The following is a 27870-nucleotide window of genomic DNA, read 5'->3' on the forward strand; positions in this document are numbered from 1 at the left end:
ATGGGAGAGGGCCGGGGAGACACTTTCGAGGGGGTGAGCACAGACCGCCTGAAGCTGGAGCTGCTGGAGGAGATCCACTTGAAGTGAGTGGGTCCCGTGGGCTTCATCTCGCTGCTAGACCTCTTGTGACCTGCAGGGTCGGAGCTCTGATGTGCGCGAGGAGGCCCCTGTGCCCGGGTGGGGATTCGTGCAGGGCTCACCAGACACCTCCCAAGGAAGTGTTATATGGAGAGGTTCACTGTATGTGTGCTGTGTGTGTGTGTGTGTGTGTGTGTGTGTGTGTGTATGCAACAGATACGTGCAGTTCCTAGGGTGCCCAAAAGACGGCATCTGATCCCCTGAAACTGGAGTTACAGGTGCTTTTGAGCCTCCGTGTGGGTGCTGGGAATCAAACCAGGTCCTCAGCTGGAGTAGCCAGAGCTTTTAGCCACTGGGCCATCTGTACAGTCCCCGTTTGCCTTTTTGTTTAGCGGGAGTCAAGGGAATACAAGTGAGCTGTTATGTTTGTGTAGATCAAGCATAGAGAAATTGTAATGTTGAAAAAAAAGTGACTGGTTTTGATGGTTCCGCTAAATTCATTTTCTTTCTGTTCCCTTTGAAGAACTTCAGAAATCCGGACACTTTTGTAGAAATGGGCTCTGGGACTCTCTGTGCTTTTCTTGAGTGGTGGAAGCGATAGGTCAGAGTTCTACCAGGGAGCTGTACCCTGTCTCTTAAGTGTGAGAGAGAGGAAGAGAGGAAAGAAGAGAGGGAGGGAGATGTGGGGAGAGAGAGAAGAAACTAGTTATATCCAGGCTTGGTGACAAACTCTTGTAAACCCAGACACTTAGGGCAAGAGGTGAGGATCTGGAGGCAGCTAGGGCACACGGGACGACCTGTTTCAAGATAAAACCTGAGCTGAGGATGCAGCTCTGCAGAAGAGCCCCTGAATAGCGTACACAGCCCTTTTCCCTGTCTCACTCCCATCCGATCGCCTGTTTCTTGGTCTTGTACCAAAATGAGAGCCTTCTGAATGCAGACTGTATGTTTCTGAGGCAGAAACAGGTCTGGGAGAAGTCGCGTCTGAGCTCCGTCACCCAGTGACTGCAGACCCCAGCCTAGCTTCTTAGCCAGGCCAATTCAGCCAGCGTTCAGGGCATTGGCTGCCATCCTTGGGCACATGTTCGCGGAACTGTTTGTTTTGTGTGTGTGTGTGTGTGTGTGTGTGTTTATTTTTGTTTTGTTTTACATTTATTGTGCTCATTTGGCAGGGGTTGCATTGTCACACTGCCCAGGTCTGAGGACAACTTAGTTGGCTCCCTCCTTCCACCAGGTGGGTTACAGGGATCAGACCCAGGTTGTCAGGTTTGTAGCGAGTGCCTTCAGCCACTGCATCCTCTGGCCAGCCTCTGATGGTTCATCATCCTGCATTGCGGTACCCTGCCACTCACTCATGTCCTAAACGACCTCAAAAGTGCTTTTGACTTTTGAAATTTTTCTTTTTGTGTATCATTGATGCCTCCCACATATGTGTGTGGGGTTATCTGCTGTCACCTACGACCATAGCTATTCTTCATGCTAGTATTTAGCATGATTGGGAGAAGCATGTAACAGCATCCTTGGGTCATATTTGAGTGTAGATACATACTGCTTACCGGGAGATTCTGGACTTTGGTACATTTTAATGCTTAGGATGGACTAATTGGCTTTCATTTCCCCAAGAGCCGCTTCTCCAGTAAATGGTCTTCCATAATAATTTGGCCCTGAAGCATGGGTGGGTTGCTATGCATTAGTTTTCATATCTTTCCTTTTATTGGATTAATCTTAACTAAAATCTTTCTAATCACAGGGATGTCGTGCATCTCTCGATGCTTGAAATACGGCATAAGATAGCAGAGCTGGAGACCAGCATCAACAGTGACATTGCAGGTACACAGTAAATGTGAGATGTGGGACTCGTGTGCCTGGTGGCTACTGTGGGTGAAACGGCGCATACTGGGTAATAGGACCAAGCTTAAGAAAGGCTTCCATAGGAACACTTAAGAATGCGAAACCTCTGACTGTATTTGTCTACTTTAGAAGCTCAGAGTATTCATTAATATGCAAAGTTTAGCTGTGTCACATAAGTGTGTAATTTACTTAGCCAATAATAAAACTAATAATAATAATAATGTCTCCTGTTTAGTCACAGTCATTTTATCTAAGGTTATAATGGTCTCTTCTAAGCCCAGATGTATGTGTTTAGTTATCCCTGGCCCTGTGGGAGCAGCCTCTGGCTCACTCACTCAGTAGTTACATGGACACCGCTAGCTAGAATGTCCTCAAGGGCCTGTCTAAGGCTGGGAAATGCAGAAGGCTGGGAATGGCTGAGGCAATGCGATGCCTAATCCCATTAGTAAAACATTGCTGAACGGGAACGGAATGTTAATAGCTTTCTTGGGGAGGATGGAGGATGAGACACAAAGTACCTAGGGCAGGATGGCAGGGGCTCCTTCGTCACTGGTCTAAAGCATAAGGTAAGTGGCCTCCTCATGTACCTTCGTGCACACGAAATACTCACACAAAGCACATAAATACAGAAATGAAAATGCATATTGTTTGCCACTGGGTGTCCTAAACACAAAGCTATTTAGGGAGAATGCTGAGTAACCAGGAAAGGGGACACAGCCTGCAGCGAGAGGCTGAGGTTCCCAAAGGAGACACATTGTGAAGGCTGCTGATACATTAACGAATCTGTGTTTATCCTGAAGGACGCGTAAAGGTTCCGATTTTATTACTGTGTCAACCTTATAAGGCTATGACAGCTTTTGAGAGCCGCGGTTACCCTCGCTGTGTAAGTCCTACACGCTCTCCACCCTGCCACCAGCCTCCCGTGCTCCTGTTCAGCTGCTGCCTTTACCCTCTTCTTCCAGAGAGAACGAGCAATTCTCCAAAGACTTCAGCCAAGTCTTCACCCTTGACTGCCTGGCTCCACATCTCCCGTCTTGCTCCTGGGTAGCCTAACCCCGGTTAACTCTTCACTTGTGTGAAATTCCCTTCTACCCTCACTGGTCAATGACAAAACTCCAGAGCTAGGCCCGGCGGTCCTGCATCATTTTCCTTCCTGTTCCAGTCATCCCCAGTGTATGCTCACTTGTTGAATTCACCTCATCTGAGGGACAGCACACAGACTTCTTTGGATCCATTTTTTTTTCTCTTCAGCTGGCTTCCCCTCCACCTATGCAGCAATACCCTTCAAAACACAGTGTTTGTCTTTATTCTTTTTTTCCTCTTTTTTTTATTACTTTATCAATAACACAATGTCTTTCTGTGTCTGCCCTACTCTTTCTTATCTTTATCTTATTTAATCTAATCCTTCTTATAAATGGATTAATTTACAGGTGAGAGAGCAAGCAAACACAACCAGTTTCAAAACAGGCCCCTTGAAGCCCTTTGACCATGGCACCTATATGCAGAAAATGAGTTTTCACACAGCAGCGGCCTCTGAATTTCGTCTCAAACCCCAGCAACGAGAAATAGGAAAGACACCTGCTCCTTACTTTTGTTTTGTTTGGTTTGGTTTTGTTCATCTGGAGACAGGAACTTTGGCTGCCTTTGAGGCTCGGGGACATTTTCCCCGAGGGGATGGAGGTGGGAAAAGATCCAGGTTTGCACTGCGAGTTCCTGATTGCCTCAGTCACAGCTGCGTTCACTGGTCAGGAGATTTGCCTCCAGTCGCCTGGAACTCTCCTCATGGGGTCACTAGGGACATGGTGTGCACTCAGGTGTCCTCCCCTTGGCCTGTGCCCTACACTGATTAGAAACTATCTTTGAAACACTCTGTTCTCTTGGCCCTTGGCTTGTGACTCTCTCCTTGTCCTCCTAAGTACTGGGCTCTGATATTTCTCATCATCCAGACTACTGGAAAAAAAAAAAGACTTGAAACGCCCCAGTGTTCAGGCCTTTCTTCTTTGATATGTGTAGCCAGTGCTGGGTCATTGTCCCTGTGAGAGTAGCACTGACTAATTTAGTTGGCCTTGGGGTGATTTGACTGGAGAGTGTACGGGTGCACCTCTTTGCCCAAATTACTTAGAGTCCTTTTGATCAGCGTGTCCCGCCATGCTGGTGGGAAAGCATATTGCCCATGGGGTTGCAAACTAGATGGCTTCAGCTGTGTGCATGGAGTTCTCAGCCGCTCTTGTAATGGTTCTCAACCTATGGGTCATGACCTCTTTGGGGTCCCACATCAGTTATCCAGCATTTCAGATATTTACATTACGAGTCATAACAGTAGCAAAGTTACAGTTATGAAGTAGCAATGAGAATAAATTTATGGCTGGGAGGTACCACAACATGAGGGGGGGGTGGATTAAAGGGTCGCAGCATTTGGGAGGCTGAGAACCACTGCTCTCTTCTAGTCCATGGTTCCATGGTCGACATGTCTGGTTTGGTGACAATACCATGCAGGTTTTGTAGAGTTGTATAGTGTAATTTGAGGCCATGTCTTACACCTCCAACTTTACTGTTTCCACTGAAAATCGCTGTGCTTTGCGGGTTTCTTGTGCTTCCCTGTGAATTTTCATTGTTTACTTACATGAAAAATTTCCTTGGAATTTTGATGGGGATTGTGTTGAGTCTCCAGATCATGTTTATCATATCATGTTTTACAATATTCTGCCCGTCATGAGTGCGGGAGGACTTCTGCTGTCTTTTCTAATTCTGGTCTTAAGGCTTTCATTGTAGCGTTCTCTCACCTCCTAGTTAGATTCATTCATTCCTTGGATTTCTGGGTTTGTTTGGCTTTGAAGATACTATGATTTTTTTTTAAAAAAACTGATTTTTTTTTAGCAAGTTCATACCACTAATTAGAAATTGTATGAATTTTTGTTTGTGGATTTTGTACCCTGCTTCTTTGGTGAAGTGTTTATCGTGTCTGGGAGTTCTGAGGAGTCTGCAGGGTCCTGTAAGTCTAGGATCCTCGAATAAGTGATAGCTTGACTTCTTCCTTGCCTCTCAGCACCTTTCACATTTTCCTTACATCATGGTGTTCCAGAGAGAACATAGAAAAATAGAGAGGGGGAGGAAGGGAGGGAGGGAGAGAGGGAGGGAGAGAGGGAGGGAAAGAGCTATCTGTGCCTAGTTGTAGAACAAATGCTTTCTGCTTTTCCGCATCCAGCAGTGTTGACTGTGGCTTCTATTGTGTTGAGAAATGTTCGCTCTCTATGGGCAGTTTCTTCGGTGCTGTGGTGAAGGGACTTTTTGCTTTGTCAGAGGTTTTTCCTGTGTCCATTGAGATGATCATGTGATTTCTATTCTTCTGTCTGGTCCTGTTGTATTACACTCAATGATTTGCAGATGGTAATAACCATTCATTTCTTACCCCTGAGTCTGATGGGATGTCCTTGACCATGAAGCGAAACCTTGAAATACATTCTCAGCAGATGCCTAGCTGCCACCAACCCAAAAGCCAAGAATGTTACCAGACAGCATCTGAGGTCTACCGCAGAATTCACCCCAATTTTCTTTTTATTTATTTATTTATTTATTTATTTATTTATTTATTTAAGATTTCTGCCTCCTCCCCGCCACCGCCTCCCATTTCCCTCCCTCTCCCCCTCCCCCAATCAACTCCCCCTCCCTCATCAGCCTGAAGAGCAGTCAGGGTTCCCTGCCCTGTGGGAAGTCCAAGGACCTCCCACCTCCTTCCAGGTCTAGTAAGGTGAGCATCCAAACAGCCTAGGCTCCCACAAAGCCAGTACGTGATGTTCAGCAAGTCCGGTTTTATCCCATGCTTTTTCAGATCCAGTCCAGCTGGCCTTGTCACCCCCATTTTCTATATCCTACCTGTGGGCACACTAGTATATTTGGAAAATACCTTAAGCCTTTCTTAGGTCTGTAACTAAGAAAATATTGTGTTAACTCACATATGGCAGAATGTGTTATTTGGGACAACTCGAACCCATGTTCCTGGGCTGAGGGCACTCACATTTGGCTAAGAATGAAGCCTCAAATACCCTTTGACGTGAGAGCTGTGTTTTGTATTCACAGCAATATAATATTGAAATGAAGAATTATACTCATATAAATAAAAAAATAATCTATTTTGGGAGCATTCTTGTCTGGCTATAAAGCTTCCATTGTCACCATGCAGATGGAGACAGATGGTTTCAGTCAGGCGGTCAGAAAGAGAATTCCATCTACTTGGGGGTCAGTGGTGTCTGTTGGAAATATGCCTGATAGTTCAGGGCTTTGCCTTCCTCTCCTTCCTGGTGCATTTAGTGCAGTGACAATGGGCTTCCATTTGGGAAAGTGTGCATCTGGTGTTGGAAGGTGGGAGGGTGTGCGTCCTGATGTTGGAAGGTGGGAGGGTGTGCGTCCTGGTGTTGGTTGGTGGGAGGGTGTGCGTCCTGGTGTTGGTTGGTGGGAGGGTGTGCGTCCTGGTGTTGGTTGGTGGGAGGGTGTATGTCCTGGTGTTGGAAGGTGGGAGGGTGTGCGTCCTGGTGTTGGAAGGTGGGAGGGTGTACGTCCTGGTGTTGGAAGGTGGGAGGGTGTGCGTCCTGGTGTTGGAAGGTGGGAGGGTGTGCGTCCTGGTGTTGGATGGTGGGAGGGTGTGCGCCCTGGTGTTGGTTGGTGGGAGGGTGTGCGTCCTGGTGTTGGATGGTGGGAGGGTGTGCGCCCTGGTGTTGGTTGGTGGGAGGGTGTGCGTCCTGGTGTTGGTTGGTGGGAAGGTGTGCTTCCCAGTGTTGGAAGCCTGTACCTAGCAGGGCCAGTCTGGGTTGGGGCTGTGTCCTGTTGACAGGGTGCAGTCTGTAGTGCTGTTTGCTGTTTCCCTCCTCCTCAGACCCCAGCACTATCCCAGATTGCAGGTTTCATCTCAGATGTGCTAAATAGAAGTGGAAACAGAAGCCAATGTTTTTCTTTCTACAAAGTCCAACTTTAAGGTTCTGGGCCTTGAAGTTGAACAAGAAACTTTCAACTGTAAGCTGTGTTTGCCTACTCTCCATTCCCCAGTACTGGGTGTTTTAGCCTTAGTAGCTAAAGGGTTTTAGTGAAAAAACAAAAAACTTCCTGAAGGATAAAAGAAAATGCCTAAATACTGCAGGTGAGTAGCTAAAAGGAGACACTTTGAGTTCTATGAAACTGTGTCTAACTGCAGTTACATCATCTCTTAGCTTGACTTTCACCTTTTTTGCTTTGTTTGTTTGTTTTTGACACAAAGTATGTTATGTAGCCCTGTCTGGGCTGGTACTCCCAGTGTATCTAGCCCAGCCTCCCCAGAGCAGGACTTAAAAATGTGTGCCACGACCAGCATTCGTCCTAATGTTTTGAGAATGTCACAGCCGGGCAGTGGTGGCGCACGCCTTTAATCCCAGCACTCGGGAGGCAGAGGCAGGCGGATCTCTGTGAGTTCGAGACCAGCCTGGTCTACAAGAGCTAGTTCCAGGACAGGCTCCAAAACCACAGAGAAACCCTGTCTCGAAAAACCAAAACCAAAACCAAAACCAAAACAAAACAAAACAAAAGAGAATGTCACGCAACCTCTCTGAGCCTTGATTTCCTCATCTGAAGAATGACTGACCTTTAAAATATGAGGGCTACAGTTTTCAGTGCCGAAAGCACATACATGGTTAAGACTGACTTTAGACACTGTATAGTTACTGGTGCTGGGGGTTATGCAGAGATCTCAAGGGAAGAGACAGGTTCCTGATACTCCCCATAGTAGAATACACTATAAGAAAACAGGAAGTGAAGGATAAAGGGGGGGGGGGCAGAGAACAAGGAAAAGCAAGAGGTGCAGGAGGCACCAAAGCTGTGCTGAGTTCTGGCTGTGTGGTAGCCCGAGGGTGGGTCTAATCCCAGCAGTCCAGGACACCCTATCTTAGAGAGAAATAGCTCACTTGTCTTACTACTGAAGTCAGGTAAATTTGAATTGGTCCATATTTTACTGTGTTTGTATCTGTGTGTGTACATGTCGGCACAGGAGTGAGTCTAGCTGCACATGTGTTGTGTGTGCATGCAGGAGAGAGGCCAATATCCTCATTTTCTTTGATCACAAGCATCTTCTTTACCTATTGGCTAATTATTTAAGACAGGGTCTCTTAACTGAACCCAGAGGTCATTCATTTAGTCAAAACAAAACAAAACAAAAAACCTGCTTGAAGGAGAAAATACCTAAATATATCGCTACAGTAGCTGACATGGTCTACCTGTCTTTGCCCCTCCCCCACCTCTGTCTTCATCTTTCTTCTGTGTGCGCTGAGATCTGAACTAGGTCCCCATGTTGTGCGTCAGGCACTTTATGGCCTGAACCATGTCCCAGCCCTGATTCGTTTTATTTTAATGAACAAGTAAGTGGCATTGGGGTGATCTTGTCGTCCCCACCCCATTTTCGTTCAGTCAATGAATGGAAAGCCCGGTATGAGACCCAGCTGGAGCTGAATGACCAACTGGAAAAGCAAATCGTGTCTCTGAAAGAGAAAATGGAAAAGGTCCGTGGAAATCCTTCAGGTACAGGAGCTGCGATCCCCGCGTGGAGGAGTGGAGGAGGAAGTACGAATATAGCAATTGTTGGTTTTGTATTTTTTGCAGATAGACTGTCTTCCATTCGTGCCTATGAAAAAATGCCGGTGGTAAGTAGAGGGAGGCTAATTGCAAAGAACCAAGGGAATGGCACTCAGACATGTAAAGACTAATGCTTTAATAGACAAAGTTCAGTGGAGCTGCACAAGAACCGAGAAGCCCTTCAGGCTAGCCTGCCCTTTATAACCTGGGCTAGGGATTAATGCAGGGAAGAATTGCGGAGCTGGCTGGGAACTTCCTGCCTCTCACCCTCTAAGAAGCCCGCTGAACACCAAGTACCGTCTTCTACATATCTAAAACGTGTTCATTCTGTTTCCACATTGACCCAAAACATGTAGACGGACCTGTGTGCGCAGGAACATACCCAGATACAGAAGGACACACAATAGCAGCAGAGCGACCAAGGTTGCCCCGTGAGGACACAAATCTTCTCATCCCTTCTTCTCAATGTTGCCCTCATATTCTTCCCCTTTTTAATGTTCCTGTCATCCTGGATGAATTCTTTTCTACTAATTTTTTCTACTCATTTGAATTTATCCTTGAAAAAGTAGAAAAGCTACAGGTAAAAGCTGGGAGAGAGAGAGAGAGAGAGAGAGAGAGAGAGAGAGAGAGAGAGAGAGAGAGAGAGAGAGGAGGGGGGGAGAGAGAAAGGGGGGGAGAGAGTGGGCGGAGCTTCTCTTAAAGGGGTCTTTGCATCTAGGACCCTGGGCTGGCCAGGGCACCGCCTGGGCACATCCTGCCAGATGACAGGGCAGGCCAGCACAATGCCTGACTCCTAACACCAAGTCATGACTCTCCCTGAGCCCTTGCTGCTGAGAGACAGACTTGCCTCAGAGCCCATGCTGAATTTTCACTTGAAAAATAACTCAGACAAAAGCATAGAGATATGCTAAAAGAAAAAAGGATACTCTGGAGAGGGGAAGAGTGTTACTGTAATACTCCGCTGAATTTTCAGGATTCGATAATTGTGATTGTAGTTTGTCTTTAATTAAATATGCAAGGTACACAGATAAATGCTGTTTACCTCGCTCTCAAGATACCAAGTGAGATAAAGCCGAATGTCCTTTATAGCAGCAACAGGTGACGCTGAGTGCAGAGAGGCTGTCCACCCTGCCTAAGATGGAAATAGTCTTGCTTTACCCTCTCCCATCCGCTATGCAGTTAGTGCTAACTGCGCCTCAGAACCAACAAGCGTGTTTTGAGCAGGTACGGGCAGAACACTATGTGCTTACACAGATTTCTGGGGACCCGCAAACAGATGGATGTTTCCCTTGGAATAACTGTCATCCCTTAGTGACCAACACAGAGAAACCTCACATTTTTGTTAATGAAAAATGGAGGATAAATTAGTCCGCTTGCCTCCACGTCTGTCATCTCTGACCTCTCAAGACTCAAGCCTTGGAAGGTCACGAAAATCTCTCTCCCTCCTCTGCCTGAAACAGGAAAATCCAGGTTTTCTCCTCTGTGGTGGCTCACACTGCCCTCTTGTGGCTCTTTTAGGCATGGCCGCTATAGCTAGTCTAAGTGCCCTTCCTTGGTAGCCTTTTAATAGGACCCGTGGTGAAGTGTGACGGGCAAAATACTCCCTGCAGAAACAAAATCTCTGGTTCCCTGTTTCTTTATGCCTGGAACCTGCCCTCAGAAAGATTCTGTAGCTCACATCGGAAACATTTAATGTTGAAGTCTTTCTTCTTAGTAACATAGAGAAGTTTTCTGAACCGGGGGGATTGGAAATCTAGCAACAAGGAGCAAGAAATGGGGCCTTGTTCGTGGAAGTATCGCACCCAGGACCGAGGAGCAAGCACAGAGATGAATGCTGTTGATCCAGTCCCAAGCTCACAAAGGGATGGGAGGCGCCGGATTCCCTGGGACTGGAGTTTGAGGCAGTCGTGGGCCTCCTGATGTGGCTTCTGGGAACCAAGAGTGGGTGGTCTACATGAGCACAAAGCGCTTTTAACCCCCAAGCCCCTCTGCAGCCCCAGGTTCAGACTCCGTCTTTGTTGCGGATCATCAGGTTGTAGGAGCTTCCCCCACAGCCATACTCACAGTTGATGGCGGTTGGTTTCAACGCTACCATCGTTTCTTCAGCCTTATTGATGCCCACATTTATACTTTGTATAAAGTGCATTGAGTTGATGTAAGAATTGTATCATGAAAAGATTACTGAAGGGATCTTGGATTCTGAGAGACAGGATATGGAACTCCCATTGTCTGTCTGACTGTGGTGGGCCTGTGATCAACCCATGTACCCCACCCCTAATTTGCATTCTCCCCAAAGAACAAAACAGTTGGCTTGTAGGCAGGTGCATAGCTTCAAACCAGAGAGAAGAGATGGCCATGTGATACCTATATGTAATAAGCAGGCTTTCTCACAAGGGGGCGCTTGTAGGCTCAGTGTGAAGAATCTTTATTTTTCTATCGGAGCTAGTGTTGTCTGGGGGCTGCCATGAACTAAGTCAGTTAACTAAGCCCTGTTGCCGTTTCTCTTTCTTAAAAGCCCCTGTGGGATGTTTTAGCTTGCAGCTCCCCGCCCCTGCCTATTATTGCTGTTGCTGAATTAACAGTTTTGAGAAAGACAAGAGGTGACTGGTAAGGGCTTCCTTTCTGTGTGTTATGGTGGAGCAGGCCTTTCCCCTCTTATTTAAATCTGAAGTCTGTCTTACTGCATGTATGTTAATATGGCCCGGAAGCGTCTTTTCCTCACCTTGTGTTTCAACCTACTCTTAAGAAGCAACCTTTTGAAAACAAGAACGCAGGCGAAAACCCATTCAGTTAGAATGCGAAGAAGCAACTGTTGTCAAAAGCAGTTCTTTGATAGAAGCGTGAAATCTCTGTGTCTTTTCCGAGGATTCGGTTTCTAGAGCACCTCTAGCTACGGTTTGTCTTTACTGGATGGCTTTCTGGCTTGTGGCTATTGATTTATGCAAAGGATAACTGGCTGCTGGGGCCACCAGGAGCATTACAGTGTCTGCTGTGGCTTGGAAGTGGTGACAGGGTTTGCCCCTGATAAAAACTTGTCACTTTCCTAATACCCAGTTACTTTGTCGTCAGTAAAAAGAAAGAATAAAAACCCATAATAGACCTTAAAGTTATTTAAGAATAATTTAGTACTTTAAATTTTTTTTTCTGTATGCAGTCATTTTTCTTTTTTTTTCTTTTGGTTTTTCGAGACAGGGTTTCTCTGTGGTTTTGGAGCCTGTCCTGGAACTAGCTCTTGTAGACCAGGCTGGTCTCGAACTCACAGAGATCCACCTGCCTCTGCCTCCCAAGTGCTGGGATTAAAGGCGTGCGCCACCACCGCCCGGCTTGCAGTCATTTTTCTGTACTGGTCTAGACTCTAGGATATTTGATGATGGTAGTGTTCTAGGGAAATCCAGATGAGTTCTTGTCTTCTCCAATGTGTAGTTAATGTGACTGCTGGTCTAATTCCCGTGAGATTGCCAGAGCAAACCTTCCTGTCTGAGCCATACTATAAATTTAAAGCTTGCCGTGTGTGTGATACACAACTCAAAGCAGGTGACGGAAGGGAAGAAAGACGCAGCCCAGGAGTCGTGGCCCACACAGCTGCTGCCACTTGTGGGCGCAGTGCCGAGGTTGACCAGAGAACGTGGCTGCCTTGTTCCGTGTGGCCCTGCCACGGAGCGGACAGGAGATGGTAGTGCAGAAAGTCAGGATGATACCGCCATCCTGCCACTGGTCTGTTTAGTGCATGAGACGAGTGCCCAGCCAACCAACGAAAAACAATACAATTCAAGCATGAGTTATTTAAGAGTCCTAGTTTAGGTGTAAATTGTCCACTGGTCCCAAAATGGCCACACTGCTGTGTTTCTCAGCTGTGCTGGAGTAGAATGTTCCATTCTACCCAAGACACTCTGCTGTGGAGAAAGTGAGGAAGGTGAAGGCAGAGTTGTCTAGACCCTGGGCTCTGCCAGAACCTTTTTTTTTAACCTTTTTTTTTTTTTTAGTTTATCATTTTTTTTTTAAATTCACTTTTATATGCACTCCCTTTACCCAACGCACACTCTATTTCCTGGTCTTAAAAATTCATAAACTACTCTCATCTAGTCAAAACCAATAGCCAATGCAAAATTGAAGATCATGCTTAGTGCCATTTGAAAATGAATTTATTAGGACACAAATTGTGTACGTAAAACCAAACGGCCGCTGGGCGAAGTTGAAGAGTCCAGTAAGGACTCTGAACCTAGGGCTCTGCTTTTAGAGTTCAGTGTGACATCTGGAAGCAGAGAAATGATAGCTGATGCTTGTTGCCTGGAGGACAAAAGTTCATAGGCAAGAGACTGAGGACATTTGGAAGACATAGCTGAAGGACCCGTCTTCATATGAGACAGGTGAAGAAGAGACAGCAGAATGCAGAGAGGGACCCAAGTGACAAGGAAGCCAGGCTCCAGACTTATCCCTGGGGACTTGGAAGCAGCAGGTATGGGAGGGGTAGGACAAGACAGTGAGCAGTCACCACGCAGGACTTGGTGCCACCTCATGGGGCTGGCACACTTTCCCTCAGCTAGGAGACTATTTTCTGCATAAAAAATGCCATAGCTCTGGACCTCGGAGCTTCAAAAATAGAAGATGAGAGTGAGACACGGCGTTGAGAAAGGAACGGTGTGCATTTTAGGAAGCAGAGATCCGCTCTCATCTCCGGCCCTGTACCTGGGAAATTCCAGCCGGGTCCACATCACAAGGCCATGGGGCCTGTGACTCCCGGGGCAGAAAGATCTTTGATAGAAGACTTTGAACTCTGTTGAGGCCGCACTTGCAAAGGTCTGTTCTCTGCCTGTGAACTATGGCGGCAGCAGAGACAAAGGCAGAGCTATTCCTGGAGTTGTGTGTGGGATTCCGTTGTTGACTGATTGGGCTTAAGGTTTCCTTAGTTTTGCTAAGCTTTTGTAGGCTGCCTGACAGACTAGGATGAGTTTGCTTCCAGCCAGCCTGCTTTGCCTGCCCTGTGGGGAGACCTTGAGACTGCTCTCCCAGCCTCCCGCTTCCCTGCCCCCCACCTTCACAGGGTTATTCCTGATCTTTGCTCTTCTAATCCCATCTTGGCAGCTGCTTAACAAAAGGCTAGGTATAAAACCAGTGGTACCGAAAGTGACATAAGAAAGCAGAAAGGTGAGTCATGCCTGTCTGGGACACTGTATAGCAGGCCGATCTGCCCTGATTGGTACATATGACACCAATTGATCAGCCCCCAGGGTGACAGTTAGGTTTCTAAGGCCTGATCATGACCCTAAGATGTGCCCTAAGAGTCAGGATACTGTGGAAAGAAGCCATGAGACAGGAGTTTGGAAATAGGGGGTTCCCAGCAAGTTGCAATGTAGCCTGCTTTGGGATGATTAGAGACAGGGAGACAGGGAACTGTTAATGAGCAAGTGGGACATGCCTGAAGTCCACTCTGTGGGAGACAGGTGAGGCCCAGGCCAGGTGGGTCTGTTATATGAAGGACAGTGTTCTGACGGGGATGGCAGGAACCCCAGAAGTGCGATAGTGCCTCTGGGGAAAACCCGCTGAGGACTGGATTGCAGCTTCTCTTGCATGTCATAGGCATGAGAGTGACCTCATCATCACTAGTGTTTTGGGCAGATCTAAATGCTACATTTTAGCCATGCATTTCTCTAACTCTTCAATGTGTATGGTGTTACTGATCTTAGTCACCATGATCTGCTTCATCCCCTCTTTCGGGGGAGAGGAGCCTTCAGCTTTTCTCTCTGTGGATGCTTGGTATCTGGTTGTTTACACTGGTGTAGCAAATAGACAGGAAGCATACAGCTGGCAGAGGAGATGCAGTCTTTGCCTGTACCCCATCATTAGAGTGGCAGCAGTTGTGTGATTGACAGCTTCCGTGTGTGTGACCCTGGGAATTGTCTCATCTGGGTTCTGCTTCCTCCTCAGCCACACATCTCTGGTCTAATTATGTAAACCCCAGGGCTGCAATTTTCCCTACAGTAAACAGAAGGACAGGCTATCTCATGATTCAAACCAAATGAAGTCACCTGTGGAAAATACATATATTCTGATTTCTCTTCTGATCTTATAAGCCTTTACCCTTCACTAGAAACTTCCATGGAGAGGCGCAGTCCTGAGTTTTAATTCAATTTGGGGGCCTGGGGACAACAGGTTAATTTGAAATAAACCAAGAAGGTATTTAATTCACAGAACGGAGTTCAGTAAAGATGATAACTATGTATTATTGCTGTTACTTTAACTCTGCCTAGCGCAGCGCATGGAATCAGAGTCTCTCTTGGCTATGGCAGTCGTTCACTGGCAAACATTTTAATGAGTTTTTTTTTATTGTTGCTTGGAGCTACGTGTGCATAAAATTCACTGTTCATATTTTCAGGAAACTTTAAACACGTTACTCAAACAACTCGAGAAAGAAAAACGGAGTCTCGAAAACCAAGTGAAGGACTGCGCGCTTAAACTTGAGCAGGAATCCAAGGTTGGTTAACTCCTTATGACGTAATGCTCTTGAAGCCGCCATTCGTGTCTGGTATTTCCTGCAAATGCCTTCACAGTCAGGAAGATTTTACAAACCCATTTCATTTGGTATAAAAAGCAGGAGACATAAAGCCAGACGTGGTAATGGCCCCATTTGTGTGGCTACCCCTCTCTCACACAGGATTCACCCATTGTCTTTTAATAGGCGTACCACAGGGCCAACAATGAGCGCCGCACGTACATCGCGGAAATGTCGCAGGTAAACTCCTCTGACTGCAAATTCTAGACACTTCCTCTGGCCAGCGATCATTTTGTTTTCCCATTCTTGTCTGTCTGGTGGAGAAACAAATGTCGAAATTAAGGAAGGAAACAGATTGGGTTTTTTTTTTTAATATGGAAAGTGGAAAGGAAAAGACATATCTTTTATACAGAGATGAAATGGTCTCCCCAGTTAAAAGATAACTGTGTGCAGTTTGCTCGTCATCACTGTGATGCAGACAAACTGGTCATCTTCAGGCGTCGCTTCCTGTCGGCGGTGGGTCTGAGCTTCCCAGCCACGCACACCCGTCAGTGGAAAGCGATCAATACATTGTGTGTGCCTGACACTTGAAGGCTTCCATTGGATTTTCAGTTTCATCTGTGACATTGGTGGCATTACCGAGGTCATGCTTTACATCATCATGGTGACTTAGGTTGCCTCATGGTTTTTAGGATTACCTTCATCTTAGTGGCTTGTTACACCCAGCCACATCATTCAGCATGTATATCCACCTTGATAATTGATGTTTACTTACATATTTAAATTATATTAACTTTAATTTGCTATGCATTTTATGATTAGGACGTGGATTCAGTTTTCAGTAAATATTATCCAAACAGAAGTTTCCAGCCATCAGATGGATGTATGAATCTCAGGAAAATATTCTAGATTGCCAAGAGAAATTTAGAAATTATTGGGCCACAGATAGTGATTGCAGACGTATGAAAGAATGAGATACAGTAGGGACTACGAGTAAAGTAAAAAGAAAAGATGGTTCAGGACATAGTTCTGAAGCCAGAAGGAGACTGCAGCTAGGCAGACAGGGAAGTCGGGGACCTAGGGACATGGAGATCAAAGGTAGTGGTACAAAACTTCGAGAATGATAAATAATTCAGAGGAGGAGCTAGGCATGGGGATTGAAGCCCCAAAGGCCAAGTGTGGGAGGGAGTTGAGAATGACAATCAGAATTACAGCGGCAAAAGGATGCTTGGGGCTTCGTGCCAACAAGGTAAGTCCCTGTCATCTCTCAGCCTAGGAAAACAATCAAGGGCAGCTTCCTGGTCCTCAGCCTTGTCTGGGAAGCAAGGCTTGTACCTGCAGCACACGCTCCCTCCCATCCATTCTCTAACTCCACACTCTGCCTGGGACACACCCTTCCTCATCCAGCCTGTTCCACTCCATCTCAAGGCCTCTTGTGAACACTAACTTCTCTGTGAGGCCTTGACTTGATGGAAAGACCACAGACCATGAAGCCAGACAGACTGGGGTTGACTCCAGCTCTTCTTTTACTTGCTGTGTTACCCTTTAAAATTGTGAGTAGGTGAATGTGTGTGTGTGCGCACGCGCGCGTGCGTGCTCCTACACACGCGGGACAGAGCAGGCCACTTGCTGTCTTCCTCTCTCTCTGTCTCATTGCCCTGAGGCAGTCTGGAAACTCTCACCATTTCAGTTAGGTTGACTGTGTAAAAAGCTCCTGGGATCTGTCTGTCTCCTCTTTCCAGCTATAACTTTGATGGGGACAGAGCCATGCCTGGCTTTTTCCTTGGAGGCTGGGGTTTTGAACCGAAGTCCTCATGCTTCCAATCTCTGAGCCCTTAGCTCCTGAGACATCTCCCCAGCCAGACTTGCTGTATGACCTTTCTGGGCCCTAACATCTTTCCTTCCCTTGAGGAAGGATCTGATACTGTCGTCGGTCTCCCAGTCTGATGGAGCATTTAGAGAGTCCTGCGTGTGAAGAGCACATACCGTGAAATGTCTGAGACATCAGGGCTCTAAACTCCAGCAACTGGAGGATGCTACCTCCCCGTTCCTTTCTGATCTTTTGAGGTTCTTGCTCTGTGATGGGGTTTGTACTTGCCTTCTGGTCTCTTATAGCAAACACATGTGCCTGATTCTTCCTCTTGCCTTATTGTTTACTACGAAGACCATCAGCCAGTGTTCTAAAGCCTTTACACAACTGATCATAAAAGCCTATTACTGGGGGAAAAAAAATCCATTCATGTAAAACACCCTTGAAGATTTTGTCGAAGGTGAAAAGTGAAAGTCGTTTGCCCCGGAAACGCCCATTTACCTTTATTTATCTTTAAAAAAAAAAAGTCACTTAGGCTGGTCTATCCTCCTCACTGTGCAGACTCACTGAACGTACAATCAAAGCCAACAGCTTTCCAGGAAGGCGTTAATCCTGCCCCCAGTATAAATGTTAATGAGGATTTCACTCTAGAGTGAATTGCTAATCTCCGTCTTCAAAGGTGGTTCTGGCCCTGCGCAGGCAGGCGGCAGTGCCTGGGAAGGTTAATGGGTGAGTTCTGTTCTTCCCACTCTGAATGCATACATAATTGATCCTGTGGGAGCTGTGTTTGCTCAGGCGGTTGAGGCTGCCTCTGTGGTGCTCGGTCTGCCTGTCTCCTCCTCCAGCCCCCGGCTTTGTCACCTGGTTCAGTCCCTGCTTTCCTTCCTGTGACCTCTATGGGAAGAATTTAGACAGAGAAAGAGAGCAGTGTGGAGGACAGGCCTGGCTTGTTGCAGAATAAACACACCGTCAAGCGGTGAGAGAAGCCAATGAGCAAAGAGACAGGGGGGCCTGACCCTACACGCTAGGCAGCCATTATACTATTTTCTAAGGTCTCCAGAACAAGCAGCTTTTCCTGAGAGGCTTTGTCCTGTCTAGATGGCTGACAGGCCTGTTTGGAGCCATTCTTATAGAAGGAAGCAATGGTGTGTCTCTGTTCTTTATCAGAAAGCCTCGTGCAATAGAGTGACCCTGTAAAGGGTTAGACTCCTACAGCCAGATTTATGTCTCCACTCAGGGCCCTCCAGACAGCTCAGGTGTCAGGCTCCTTCCAAGCTCAAAGATGTGCCTTGGGTTCCTCTTCTCGTCAGTAACTAAAGTCAGCTTTAATTCTTGGTTTAAAGATGTTGACTGTGAGGCAGGATCCAGGCCTTGGGTCTTCCCAGCCTGCTAATATCTGACATGTAGCTAACAAGCAGGATGGGCATGCTTTGGTGGCAACCGACTCCCCCACCAGAGGTCTTCTCCTTTGCACACCCTGTGTAGAGATCCTGCCTCACACGGACTCATAGGCACAAGGAATTATCAGAGTGCCGCAGGACTAGCTTCTCAAGAGTGTTATGAGGCCTGATAAATTCAAGTTCTGGTGTTTGTTCTGAACAACATAGGATTTTAGCGAAGGACGTGAGAGCTTTAAATAGAAATGCTTTGGGCTTACAGATGTGGTGTCTGCCTACAAAAGAACATGTGAGCACGCGTGGAAGCCAGAGGAGGACAGCAGGTGTCTTACTCTCTGCCTTTTCATGACGGGCCTCTCACTGAACCTGTTAGGCTGGTGGCCATGACACACAGATCTTCACTGACTGCCTTGGGTGGTCTCCCTACTGTCGCCATATGTCCTGTGTGCCTCTCCTGGTCCCTCAGATGCTGTCGTCTTTGGTTTATACCACTCAGTTTCTTCTCTCCAGTTTTGCCCCTGATGGATGCAAGGCTTCGGTGGCCATTTGGAAGCTGATTGGCCTCCAGTGTTCTTGAATCGCCCCAGCCTCCTTTTGCCTCTCCTGGAAGAACTACAACAGAGATGTAATATTTAACAGGATCTTACCTTTCTGCTTTAGCACTGTATGTAGTGTTCCTTGTGTTTTCTGACTTGCTGGTGAGCTATGTGCTTTATGTATGTTTCCTGTCTACTACAGGAACTCTTAGAGACCCACACACGTGAGTCTTCAAAGCTTTCTCTGTAAATTAAAAGTCATGTGGACCACGGGGTCCAGGGGGGTTTGTACAGAAACTTAAAAGGTTGATCCTAGCAGAAAATGGCTGAACTTCCTGTCACTTAGCTGCCTCTACACATGCTAAGAGACATGTTCGTGAAGGAAATGGGCTGAAAATGGATCAGTTGGGAAGGAGGAAAATAACTCGCTGTTTTTGCATTTCAGGTTTCTGGCTTAAATCAGTTTTCTAAAAGGCAACAGATGGATCCGCTGCCTAGAATGAAAGAGAGTCTGGTGAAAACGTACGTCTAGGTAGATCTCCCCTCGTTAGCTAATTATACTCGCCCGCGAACGGCGCTCACCCGACAGGTGTCCTTTAATACTTTGGAAGCTGAGATTCTAGATTTTGGAGTGGCGTATAAAAACGTACACGGGAAGAGACCTCGCACTCCATAAGCACAAGATTCGGGGTCCCAGAAGTACTGTTAGGGGGGCATTAGGACACCGAGGGCAAGGCTTTACCAGGACAGGGAACTGTGACCACCTGGGCACTCTTTTCTGAGGACAGTAACTCCTGTCTCAGCTGTTCTCTTCACAGCCACCTTACATAGCAACCTTTTGGTTTTATCTTTACGCTAATCCAAATCTCTTTTTTTTAAAATATCCTGCTACTTTGAAATTTTCTTTGATACCGAAGAGTTACTTGGAAAGTTAAGTTAAGCCTTATTTGCACTACATTAATGCATGGATTCATAAACATTAATGCATGCACCATAAACATGCCCAGAAGATGACTCTGAGGAGAGGTTGGATTTTCACTGAATTCTCTTGAGGTTGGTGGTGTCAGAGCGTGAACTCCGAAGTCATGTCATCCTGAGTCTGTCGTCATCATCCTGAGGGGCCTGCTACCTGGCAGATCTCATCAGGTTTGACGGAAGGATGCCCAAGGAGATCATCAAGGTGCCCTTCCCTTCCTGCCCCCTTGTGGAGCAGTGGCCATCCACCATGCCTCCACCTGCTTGTTTGGGGCCTCTGAGCCATTGGTCCGCGCTGAGCCTGAGGTGCTGATGTAGGAGGTAGATGCCGTGGGCTGGGATCTCTCGCTCATTCAGCTGCCTCACAGCCTTCAGAGCTGCTCATTCCCACCCAGATCCCTTCTGTCTCTGATGAATTACAGATACTGTAGATTGCTGCTTAATCATCTTTGAACGGATTGCTAAAATGACGAGTGGTCAAGCCGCTGGACCGATAAGGTCTTCGCTGTCTGAAATTATCAGCAACCCTTGAACCTCCCCCAATAGGAATATCTTCCGGAGGAGGTATTGAATATATGCATGTAGTCAGGACTGCCTTAAAATAGTGTCTCCGAGTTACTGACCTGACCACGGAATGGAATAGCCTGCTTTTGTGGATCATTCAAATATGAGTCATACAACCAATGTTGGGGCTAAGCGCCTTACAACGGAGTTGACCCCGGGTGGCCGATGGACACAGGAGGAGGTGTCAGCACCATCTCTTAGCTGCTGAGGAGAGTGACGGCTGTGAGGCGCTGTCAGAACAGGAGCGGGAGCTGGTGGAGTGCAGAGTTAGATGGCTGCTCGGGAATGTTTTCTTTTCTAGCTGTTCATACACCCATTCCGTGTGTCACCAATGCTACTTCTGAAAACAATGGTGCATTCACACCATAAGACCTGCACACGGAGGTCACAGCAGCTTTACCCATGATAGTCAAAGGTGGAAAAATCTTAAAATGTTCATCAGTGGGGAATGGATATTTGTTGTGTCTATGTATATATACTATATATAAGCCATAGTAATAAATTGCCATTTATACAACATTTGGATAATTCTCATAGTGTTCTGTAAAGAAATATGTAAATGTGCTTCCATTCACACAAAAGTTCAAAGAGGGAGCTGGTATGTGGTCAGCTGGTGTCATAGCCTTAATGTTTGTTCCGGTTCACATTCTCATATGTACTTCAACTGGCGTTTGTAACACAGAGGCTGAGGTAGGTCACTTATTTTTAAAAAGGGTTAATTTAGCCTTAGTTTGAAAGATTCTGGTCCAGGATTGTTTGCCCTCACTGTGCTGTGCCTGCGTCAAGCAGTTCGCTAACGCTTGGTAGTGCAAGGTAGGCAAAACCGCCACACACAAGGTAGGGAGAAAAGGAAAAGAGAGAGGGACTGGGTTCCACTGCTGGCTTCAAAGTTATGTTTCGAGTGACCCCAAGACTTCCCACCAGACCCAGCCTCCTGCAGACCCCACAGCCTCCCTCCTTCCACCAGTACTGCCTGGGATCATGTTTAACACACAGACAGACCTTTGGGTCATGGGCAACATCCGTTTGCAGTACCAATGTTTGAGCACTAGCGTATGACATTGTTTTATGCTCAGAAGAAATCAGAGTACCAGGAGAGACCCAGTTAAGAGAAATTCTATTTACAATGTCAAGCAAAAAGTGATTCTGCCCAGTTGAATATCACCAATTATGTTCTGGCTTCGTGAAGTTGTATCTGTAAATGAACAGGATCATCTCCAGCTCACTGAAAGGTCTGTCCTAAAGACCCCTGCACATGCTGCTTATAAAGAATTGCTAAGTTAGTGAAGGGAAACACTATTTAGAAATAGGTTAGGAAGTTACGAAGCTCATAGGTAGCTTTGGGCTATGGTCCATGGAATACATTAACAGAAAACAGGACTTTACAAATAAGGAACTCAAACGGTGACAGAAACCACAGCAACAACTCAGCCGAGAGCCAACCGTAACGTTTCTTTTTCTTTGCGATGCAGCACCTCTTTCTTGATGAAAGTTTTATATCGAAGGCCCTCAAGGAAGACAGAGCTTTTCTTCATGCTCCTGAATAAAAGCATCTATGGGACATTAATTGTGTCTTGTTGAGGGAGAGATTATCTGGAAAATTTATTTTTGAGACAAGAAGCAGATATAGGAAATACGGCTAGCATCTGCAGCCTTAAGACAATAAGTCAATAAACTTTGCCAGCATTAAGAAGCTCTACTAGATTCTAGATGATTCTAGAATGCAGATTTTAGAGTACATAACTTATGTAGAAATATTTATAATAGTAAATAAAAGTATAATGTAAAACAACTTGGTAGGGTTATGGATGATTTGTGCTTATCCATTTTTAGTATTTTCTATGAATTGTGCAGTTTTATTTCATTTTAATGGGAATAAAAAATAAAGAAAAAATTTATGATAAGCTAGCTTGCAGAAGTCTCTTAAGTAAAAATAACAGTATTCAGTATTATTCTTTTAATAAAGCAAGAAGCATGATGATTAATGAAATTTTGCACTGACTTGCTTTGGAGAGGACAGAAAACCAGTTTTCCTCCACCACTTATCCAATGTGGCTCTACATGAATAGTCTCTCTTAGACTCAGTTTACCCCCTTGTAAAATGAGGGTGAAACCTGTACTGGATGGTGGCTAGGAGAATTGAGTTTTGAAAAACTCCTAACTTGATAAAGATTCTCAAATTTAATCCTGTTCCAGTGTGCAGCTCATTAGTAAATACAAAAAGTAAGATGAGAAAGAATCCATTTGTGAAGAGAGAAAAATAAGTATGAGCGATAACTTGAGCCTGCAACAACAATTCTGCCACACCGTTGTGCTGGAATCATTTATGCAATACCCGTTAAGTGGTTGCTAAACCTTACTGAACACACTTGGACAACATGGCAGCCTGTTATTCCCACATATACATTGACACACAACTGAAGCAATCTGCAGGTACAGTAAAGCTGAGTGGCTTTTAGTGTATTCTCCAGGTTGAGTAACGGACACCACTGATTCTAGAACATTCCACCCCCCCCACACACAACTCACAAAGAAAGATCATACCTTTGAGTAGTTAGCTCTTACCCTCTAGCTCTTGGTAGTCACGAATCTTCCTATTTCTGTGGGTTTTCCCATTATTATTATGTTGTACGAGACTATGCAGGGTGTGGCTCGCCAGTCCAGCTTTTGTTCTCAAGAGAATCCACATTAAGCACAGTCAGATTTATCGTGATGATTAGCTAGCATCCCAGATTTTTTTTTATAGAGCATTGGTTATCAAATCATCAGTTGATGGGGATTTGAATTATTTATACATTTCTGATAATGTGAATAATGTTGCTATGGATACTCCCGACAAAGTTCTATGTGTGTTCTTATTTATTTGAAGACAAAGTAGCAGGCTTCCTGGTGGCATTTTCACATATCCCTTCCGGTCCTGTCTGTTCTTCTCTCCCATCTCTCTGCATCCCCTGTTGTCATCGTCTGTCCTCAGAAATGCCCTCTCTACTCTCATAGCCTCAAAACCAATTCTCCCTTAAAGGCCTCTGTCTGGTTTCTTGGCATCCTCACTATTTCCAGATAAACACGCATAAAAATTGGAAGCTGAGATCCATGTCTGAGAAGGAGCACGCGCACTTGTCTTCTAGTCCTGCGTCACCTTGTTTAATATAGTTCCATCTTCACCTATGCCTCATTTTCACGGACGACTAAGTTTTCATGGTGAATATGTGCCACATTCTCTCTGCTGACGGACATCTAGTCTGGTTCTGTTTCCCTGCCGCTGTGAACATGGGTGGGCATATATCTCTGTCGCAGGGTTCGAGTCCTTTGGTTATGCATCAGAAGCAGCACAGCAAATTCATGCGGGAATTCTAGTTTGGGTCTTTAGAGAAGCAGCCGCACCATTCTCCACAGTGGCTGTACCACTTGACCCCGCCTCCGACGACGACTAGGGTTCATCTTTCCCCACACCTCCATCGGTGTTCGCTGTCATTAGCTTTTCTGCTGAAAACCATTCTGACCTGGGTAAGATGGAATCTCAAAGTCATTTTATTTGTATTTCTCTGACGGATAAAGATGTTGGGTACTTTCTCAAATTTCTACTCAACCACTTTTCTTCTTTTGAGAACCACCTGTTCAGTTCCCTGGCTCATTTATTAACTCGCAGTCTTGGTGCTTCGGGGAGGGGGTTAATATTTGCCTCCCTTTGTCTATTCTAGATATTAACGTCCTGTCTGAAATATACCTGGTCAGGAGTTTCTCCCTTCCGCCGTTCTCTTTGTGCCTCTGGCTGTCTCCTTGCTATGCAGAAGCCGTTTAATTTCCTGTGATCCCTTTCGCTGCTGGGTTGCTTTGCCGAAAAATGAATGCCGCTTGCTGTATCTTGAGGTGCTGCCCGCCCCCCTTTGCTGTTGATTTTTGAGTATGACAGTTTCAGCCTTTCGTGTTGTAAACGGAGCATTTATTGACAGTGTTGTTTTCCCTCTTTCATTCTAGCTTTATTGCGTCTGTATTTTTGGTTATCTTTCCTGTTTCATCAAAACTGGGCATTTTATATAATATCACATAGCTATTTTGAATCTCAGATGCTCTCTCTTCCCCGGGTCTGAAGGCTGCTGTTATGGGGTGACTTTTTAAACTTCACTCTATGAAGCTGGCGTTTTCCCTTATGAGTGGCCACTTTACATTCTGCTGGGTTTGCTAAGTGGTTACTTCGGAATTAGCAGAAAAATTTAAAGTGCTTGGAATCAATAACTCTCTTCCTTCCTGGGGGACTCTGCATATGTGTTTGGACGGGCTCTCCATACCCAGCCAGGAAAATCCCAACTCTGCCTTTGCCTTCCCTTCTGCTCCTTAGCACCTCAAATTTAGCCAGAGGTGAGCTTAGGTCCTTCCTAAGTCTTTCCCAAGAACACACATGGTCTAGGTCTTGAATATGGTGCTGCAGATACCAGGAAGTGTGCTGAAGATTCAGTGCCCCCACCCCCCCGCCCTGCCTTTTCACTTTCCTGGTTAGTTTAGTTTTAAATAGTAGTAGCCATGGAATTAAATGATGGCTTCAATTTGTTCCAGCAAATTCTCCAGAGAAGGCCAAAGAAGAAGAGCTTTGCAGCCAGAGATTGACGACTCTCATAGTATGTGTTTGGCTCCTGGTTTTACCATAGGCACGGGTTGTTGGTTTTCTCGGAGGTAAGGGGCAAGCGTAGGACTAGGGAAAATTAAATTCTGCGTAACTCAGTGTTCTCACCAACACCCCAAGTTGTTTTTTTTTTTTTTTGAAAATTTTGAGATTTGCTATGAATTTTTGATTTCTAGAGTTCTAAGGTACTTGGCTTACTTCTCTTTGCTTTTCCGGGGGGAGAGAAAACATTTCCCTGCGTAGAAGGAAAATGGCAGGTCTTTACTGTGTCGTTGTTGCTGAGACAACTCTCTAAGATAGTTTTAAAAGCACTGGAGCTGGAGCAGCCTCTGCTGTCTCAAAGAAGAACACAAGGAAGCAACCTGCACAAAGCTGCCTAGGTCAGTCAGAGAAGACTCCACCAGATGGAAGAACAGAAATTCGTGTGCTGGTATTAGTCCCTGTTCTATTTCTTGGCCTCTCTCTGTTCTTGCCTTTAATTTGAATTAAAAGGTAAGTAGCAGATTGGTCCCCCTCACCTCTTTCTAGACAGGGCCTTCCACGGTGGGTACCTGATGAGTTACTACTGGAGCCTGACCCTTTGTGTGCCCACGTTTGCAATGGTTGACCCATAGCTTCAGCGAGATGATACCATGTGATGCCTAAGACAGGGCTGTAGGCAGAACGTGTCAATGAAGGCTTCTTACTCCAGACCAGAGGAACGGGGTCAGCCATATGTGGCAATACGGTTTTGTTGTTGCAGACAGCGGTGACAGAAAAATTATGATCAATGCTTATTTTATTTCAGTGGAAGATACAATTCCGTTAATCAGAAGATAACGAACGCCAAGAAAGGACCAGTAAAGAAGGTGACAAGATCAAACCATCTTCCAAAACTCAACCCGTGATTCCAGAGCTGGGCAGACTTCTATTTTTTTTCCATCTTTTCTTCATCCAGAATCTACAGTTTAGGAGGCGGACGTTCAACACATTTTTCAGGAGAGGAAATAGATAAGGAAGAGCGGCTTCTCTCGCTCTTTCAAAAATCGATTCCTCTGACTGCATAAAAGTCATGTGTCTCCAGTGACTCCAAGTAACCAATACCTGTGCTTGTGGTTCTTACTGTGTCTTAGGAGGAGGCCTGAAGGCTGATGTCATTCCGGTAGTCTCAGCAGGGTCTTTCTGATCTGCTCTGACTATGCCGCCAACTGTGTGTTTGGCTTCTAAGTTGTCCATTAGCTAAAATTTTATATGTGTATGTATAAAACCTTTATGCAGTATTAGGTTACATCCTGCTCACGCACAGATCACATGCATATGGGAGTGTGGCTGAGCTGTCCCCAGTGACCTCACCCGTGCACTGCGTGGGTCTCAGCACCCTTCTCTGCTGGTCACCTCCAGGGTTTGGGGCAAATCTTATCACCTCACGTTTATCACCCACATCTATAAAATGACTATGGTAAATTGTATAGTTTATAAGATTTCTTGCCGTTCTAGAAAAGCTTATTCAGTCCCAGGGGCTGGCCACTGAGTATGTGGCATTAAAGTCACATTGCGGTGTTTATTAGCTCACAACAGTGGTCTGATTCTTTGGATCAGCTTCTCAAGAGTTTGGAATACTGCAGACTAGCAGTAAACAGAGCGTGAATAAGGGAAGATTTGTTTTAAGACCCATAAACTTTAACGAATCCTATTCATGTTTAGGGATGTTTGTGATTTAGATGGGTTTTGTAACTGTAATCTAGGCCAGGAAAACCCATATAATTTACCAGCCCATTTCAATAAGAGAAATGTTTGGAATTTAAATCTCCTGTGCATGTTTTAACGAGTGGAGCTTTGACCCATATCTAATGAGAGGTGTCATTTGCTTCTTCCTATATGCAAGGGACTCACATCTGCGTGTATGTATGGATGTGTGTATGTGGAATATGTGCACACACGTGTGCAGATGACATCTGTGGCTGCCTGCATAAGACCTACACAAGGTCAAGCCAGTCATCCTTCCAGCTCCAAGGGCCCCAGCCCTAGCTGAGGAGCTAGTGAAGATGGGAGCTGCCAGGGAAGGGGGAGTCCATTTTCTTTTAAGGGTGTGGTCCCCGGTAGGTTCACAATTCTCCAGTAGATGGCTCTACATCCATGCATTTATGTGTAGCACTAACTAGCTTCTATGGAATATATATGTATATATGTATATATATATGTGAGATCAGGGAGGAAGTGGGGTATGTATGATATAAATACATTGTATGCAAAAAATAAACTGTATTAATAAAATGGAATGTAGGCATAATAGTGACTCTAATGTACTTATTTTCTTTTCCTTTATTCTCTTTTGTCTAAGTTTGTTTCTCGGGACCAATTTTTTCTCCAGGCTTTGGGTATCATTTTCTGCATATTATATCCATATAATTTTTATTGGGCTGGGCATTAGTAATTTCACATTGTGGATTATAATGTTCTTATGAGCATTTAAGTTGTTTACAGTTCTGCTTAGTCTTTCAGACTTCTGTTGGAGTGAGTCAATTTCCCCGTGAGCTAGGTTACTAAAGACTAGCTAGTCTGAGGCCCTGGTAAACATGCCCTGGGTGACACACAGCGACACTTAACTATGCCTGGCCCCAGCTTGGATACCTCGAGGCTTGCAGACATTCTGCTTCACAGCTTTGCCCCTTGTACTTTGGTGTCCAGCAGGGGCTCATGGTCACCGGTGAAAACCTGGGCTTCTGTTTTTGTACAAGTCTTTGTGTTCTGCAACGTCAGCCTCTTTCTCCAGCTCCTGCCTCCTCAGCTGTGGGAAGTGGTCCTGTTAGCGTGGTGGCCCCTTCCCTGAGGACTGTGCTGTGCTATGGGGAGGAACTGAGCAGGCGCAGGGCTTGCTGCATTGCTGCATTGCTCAAGGCTCATGTTCTCGTGTCTGCAAACAACCGTCTCGTTTATTTTCATCTACCCCTCTGCTCAGTCGCAGTGAATGGATAAAT

General features: G+C 45.7%; 1 protein-coding gene across 1 annotated transcript; it reads left to right on the forward strand.

The window, feature by feature from the left end:
* On the forward strand, positions 1-25800 carry Ccdc169 (coiled-coil domain containing 169). The gene is made up of 8 exons (XM_075950564.1): positions 1-83; positions 1829-1908; positions 8356-8466; positions 8548-8588; positions 14894-14992; positions 15197-15250; positions 19199-19275; positions 25701-25800. Exons 1-8 carry the CDS (start codon positions 1-3, stop codon positions 25798-25800), a joined length of 645 nt encoding a protein of 214 aa, XP_075806679.1.
* The last annotated feature ends 2070 nt before the right edge of the window (positions 25801-27870 follow it).

This window comes from Microtus pennsylvanicus, chromosome 16 (genome assembly GCF_037038515.1).
Source record: "Microtus pennsylvanicus isolate mMicPen1 chromosome 16, mMicPen1.hap1, whole genome shotgun sequence".
NCBI lineage: Eukaryota > Metazoa > Chordata > Mammalia > Rodentia > Cricetidae > Microtus > Microtus pennsylvanicus.

Excerpts from the sequence above, each read along its gene's own strand:
- Ccdc169 (XM_075950564.1), top strand. The coding sequence starts at position 1 with ATGGGAGAGGGCCGGGGAGACACTTTCGAGGGGGTGAGCACAGACCGC. Across the intron at positions 1,909-8,355 it reads CATCAACAGTGACATTGCAG|TCAATGAATGGAAAGCCCGG; the intron begins GTACACAGTAAA and ends ATTTTCGTTCAG. Across the intron at positions 8,589-14,893 it reads CCTATGAAAAAATGCCGGTG|GAAACTTTAAACACGTTACT; the intron begins GTAAGTAGAGGG and ends TCATATTTTCAG.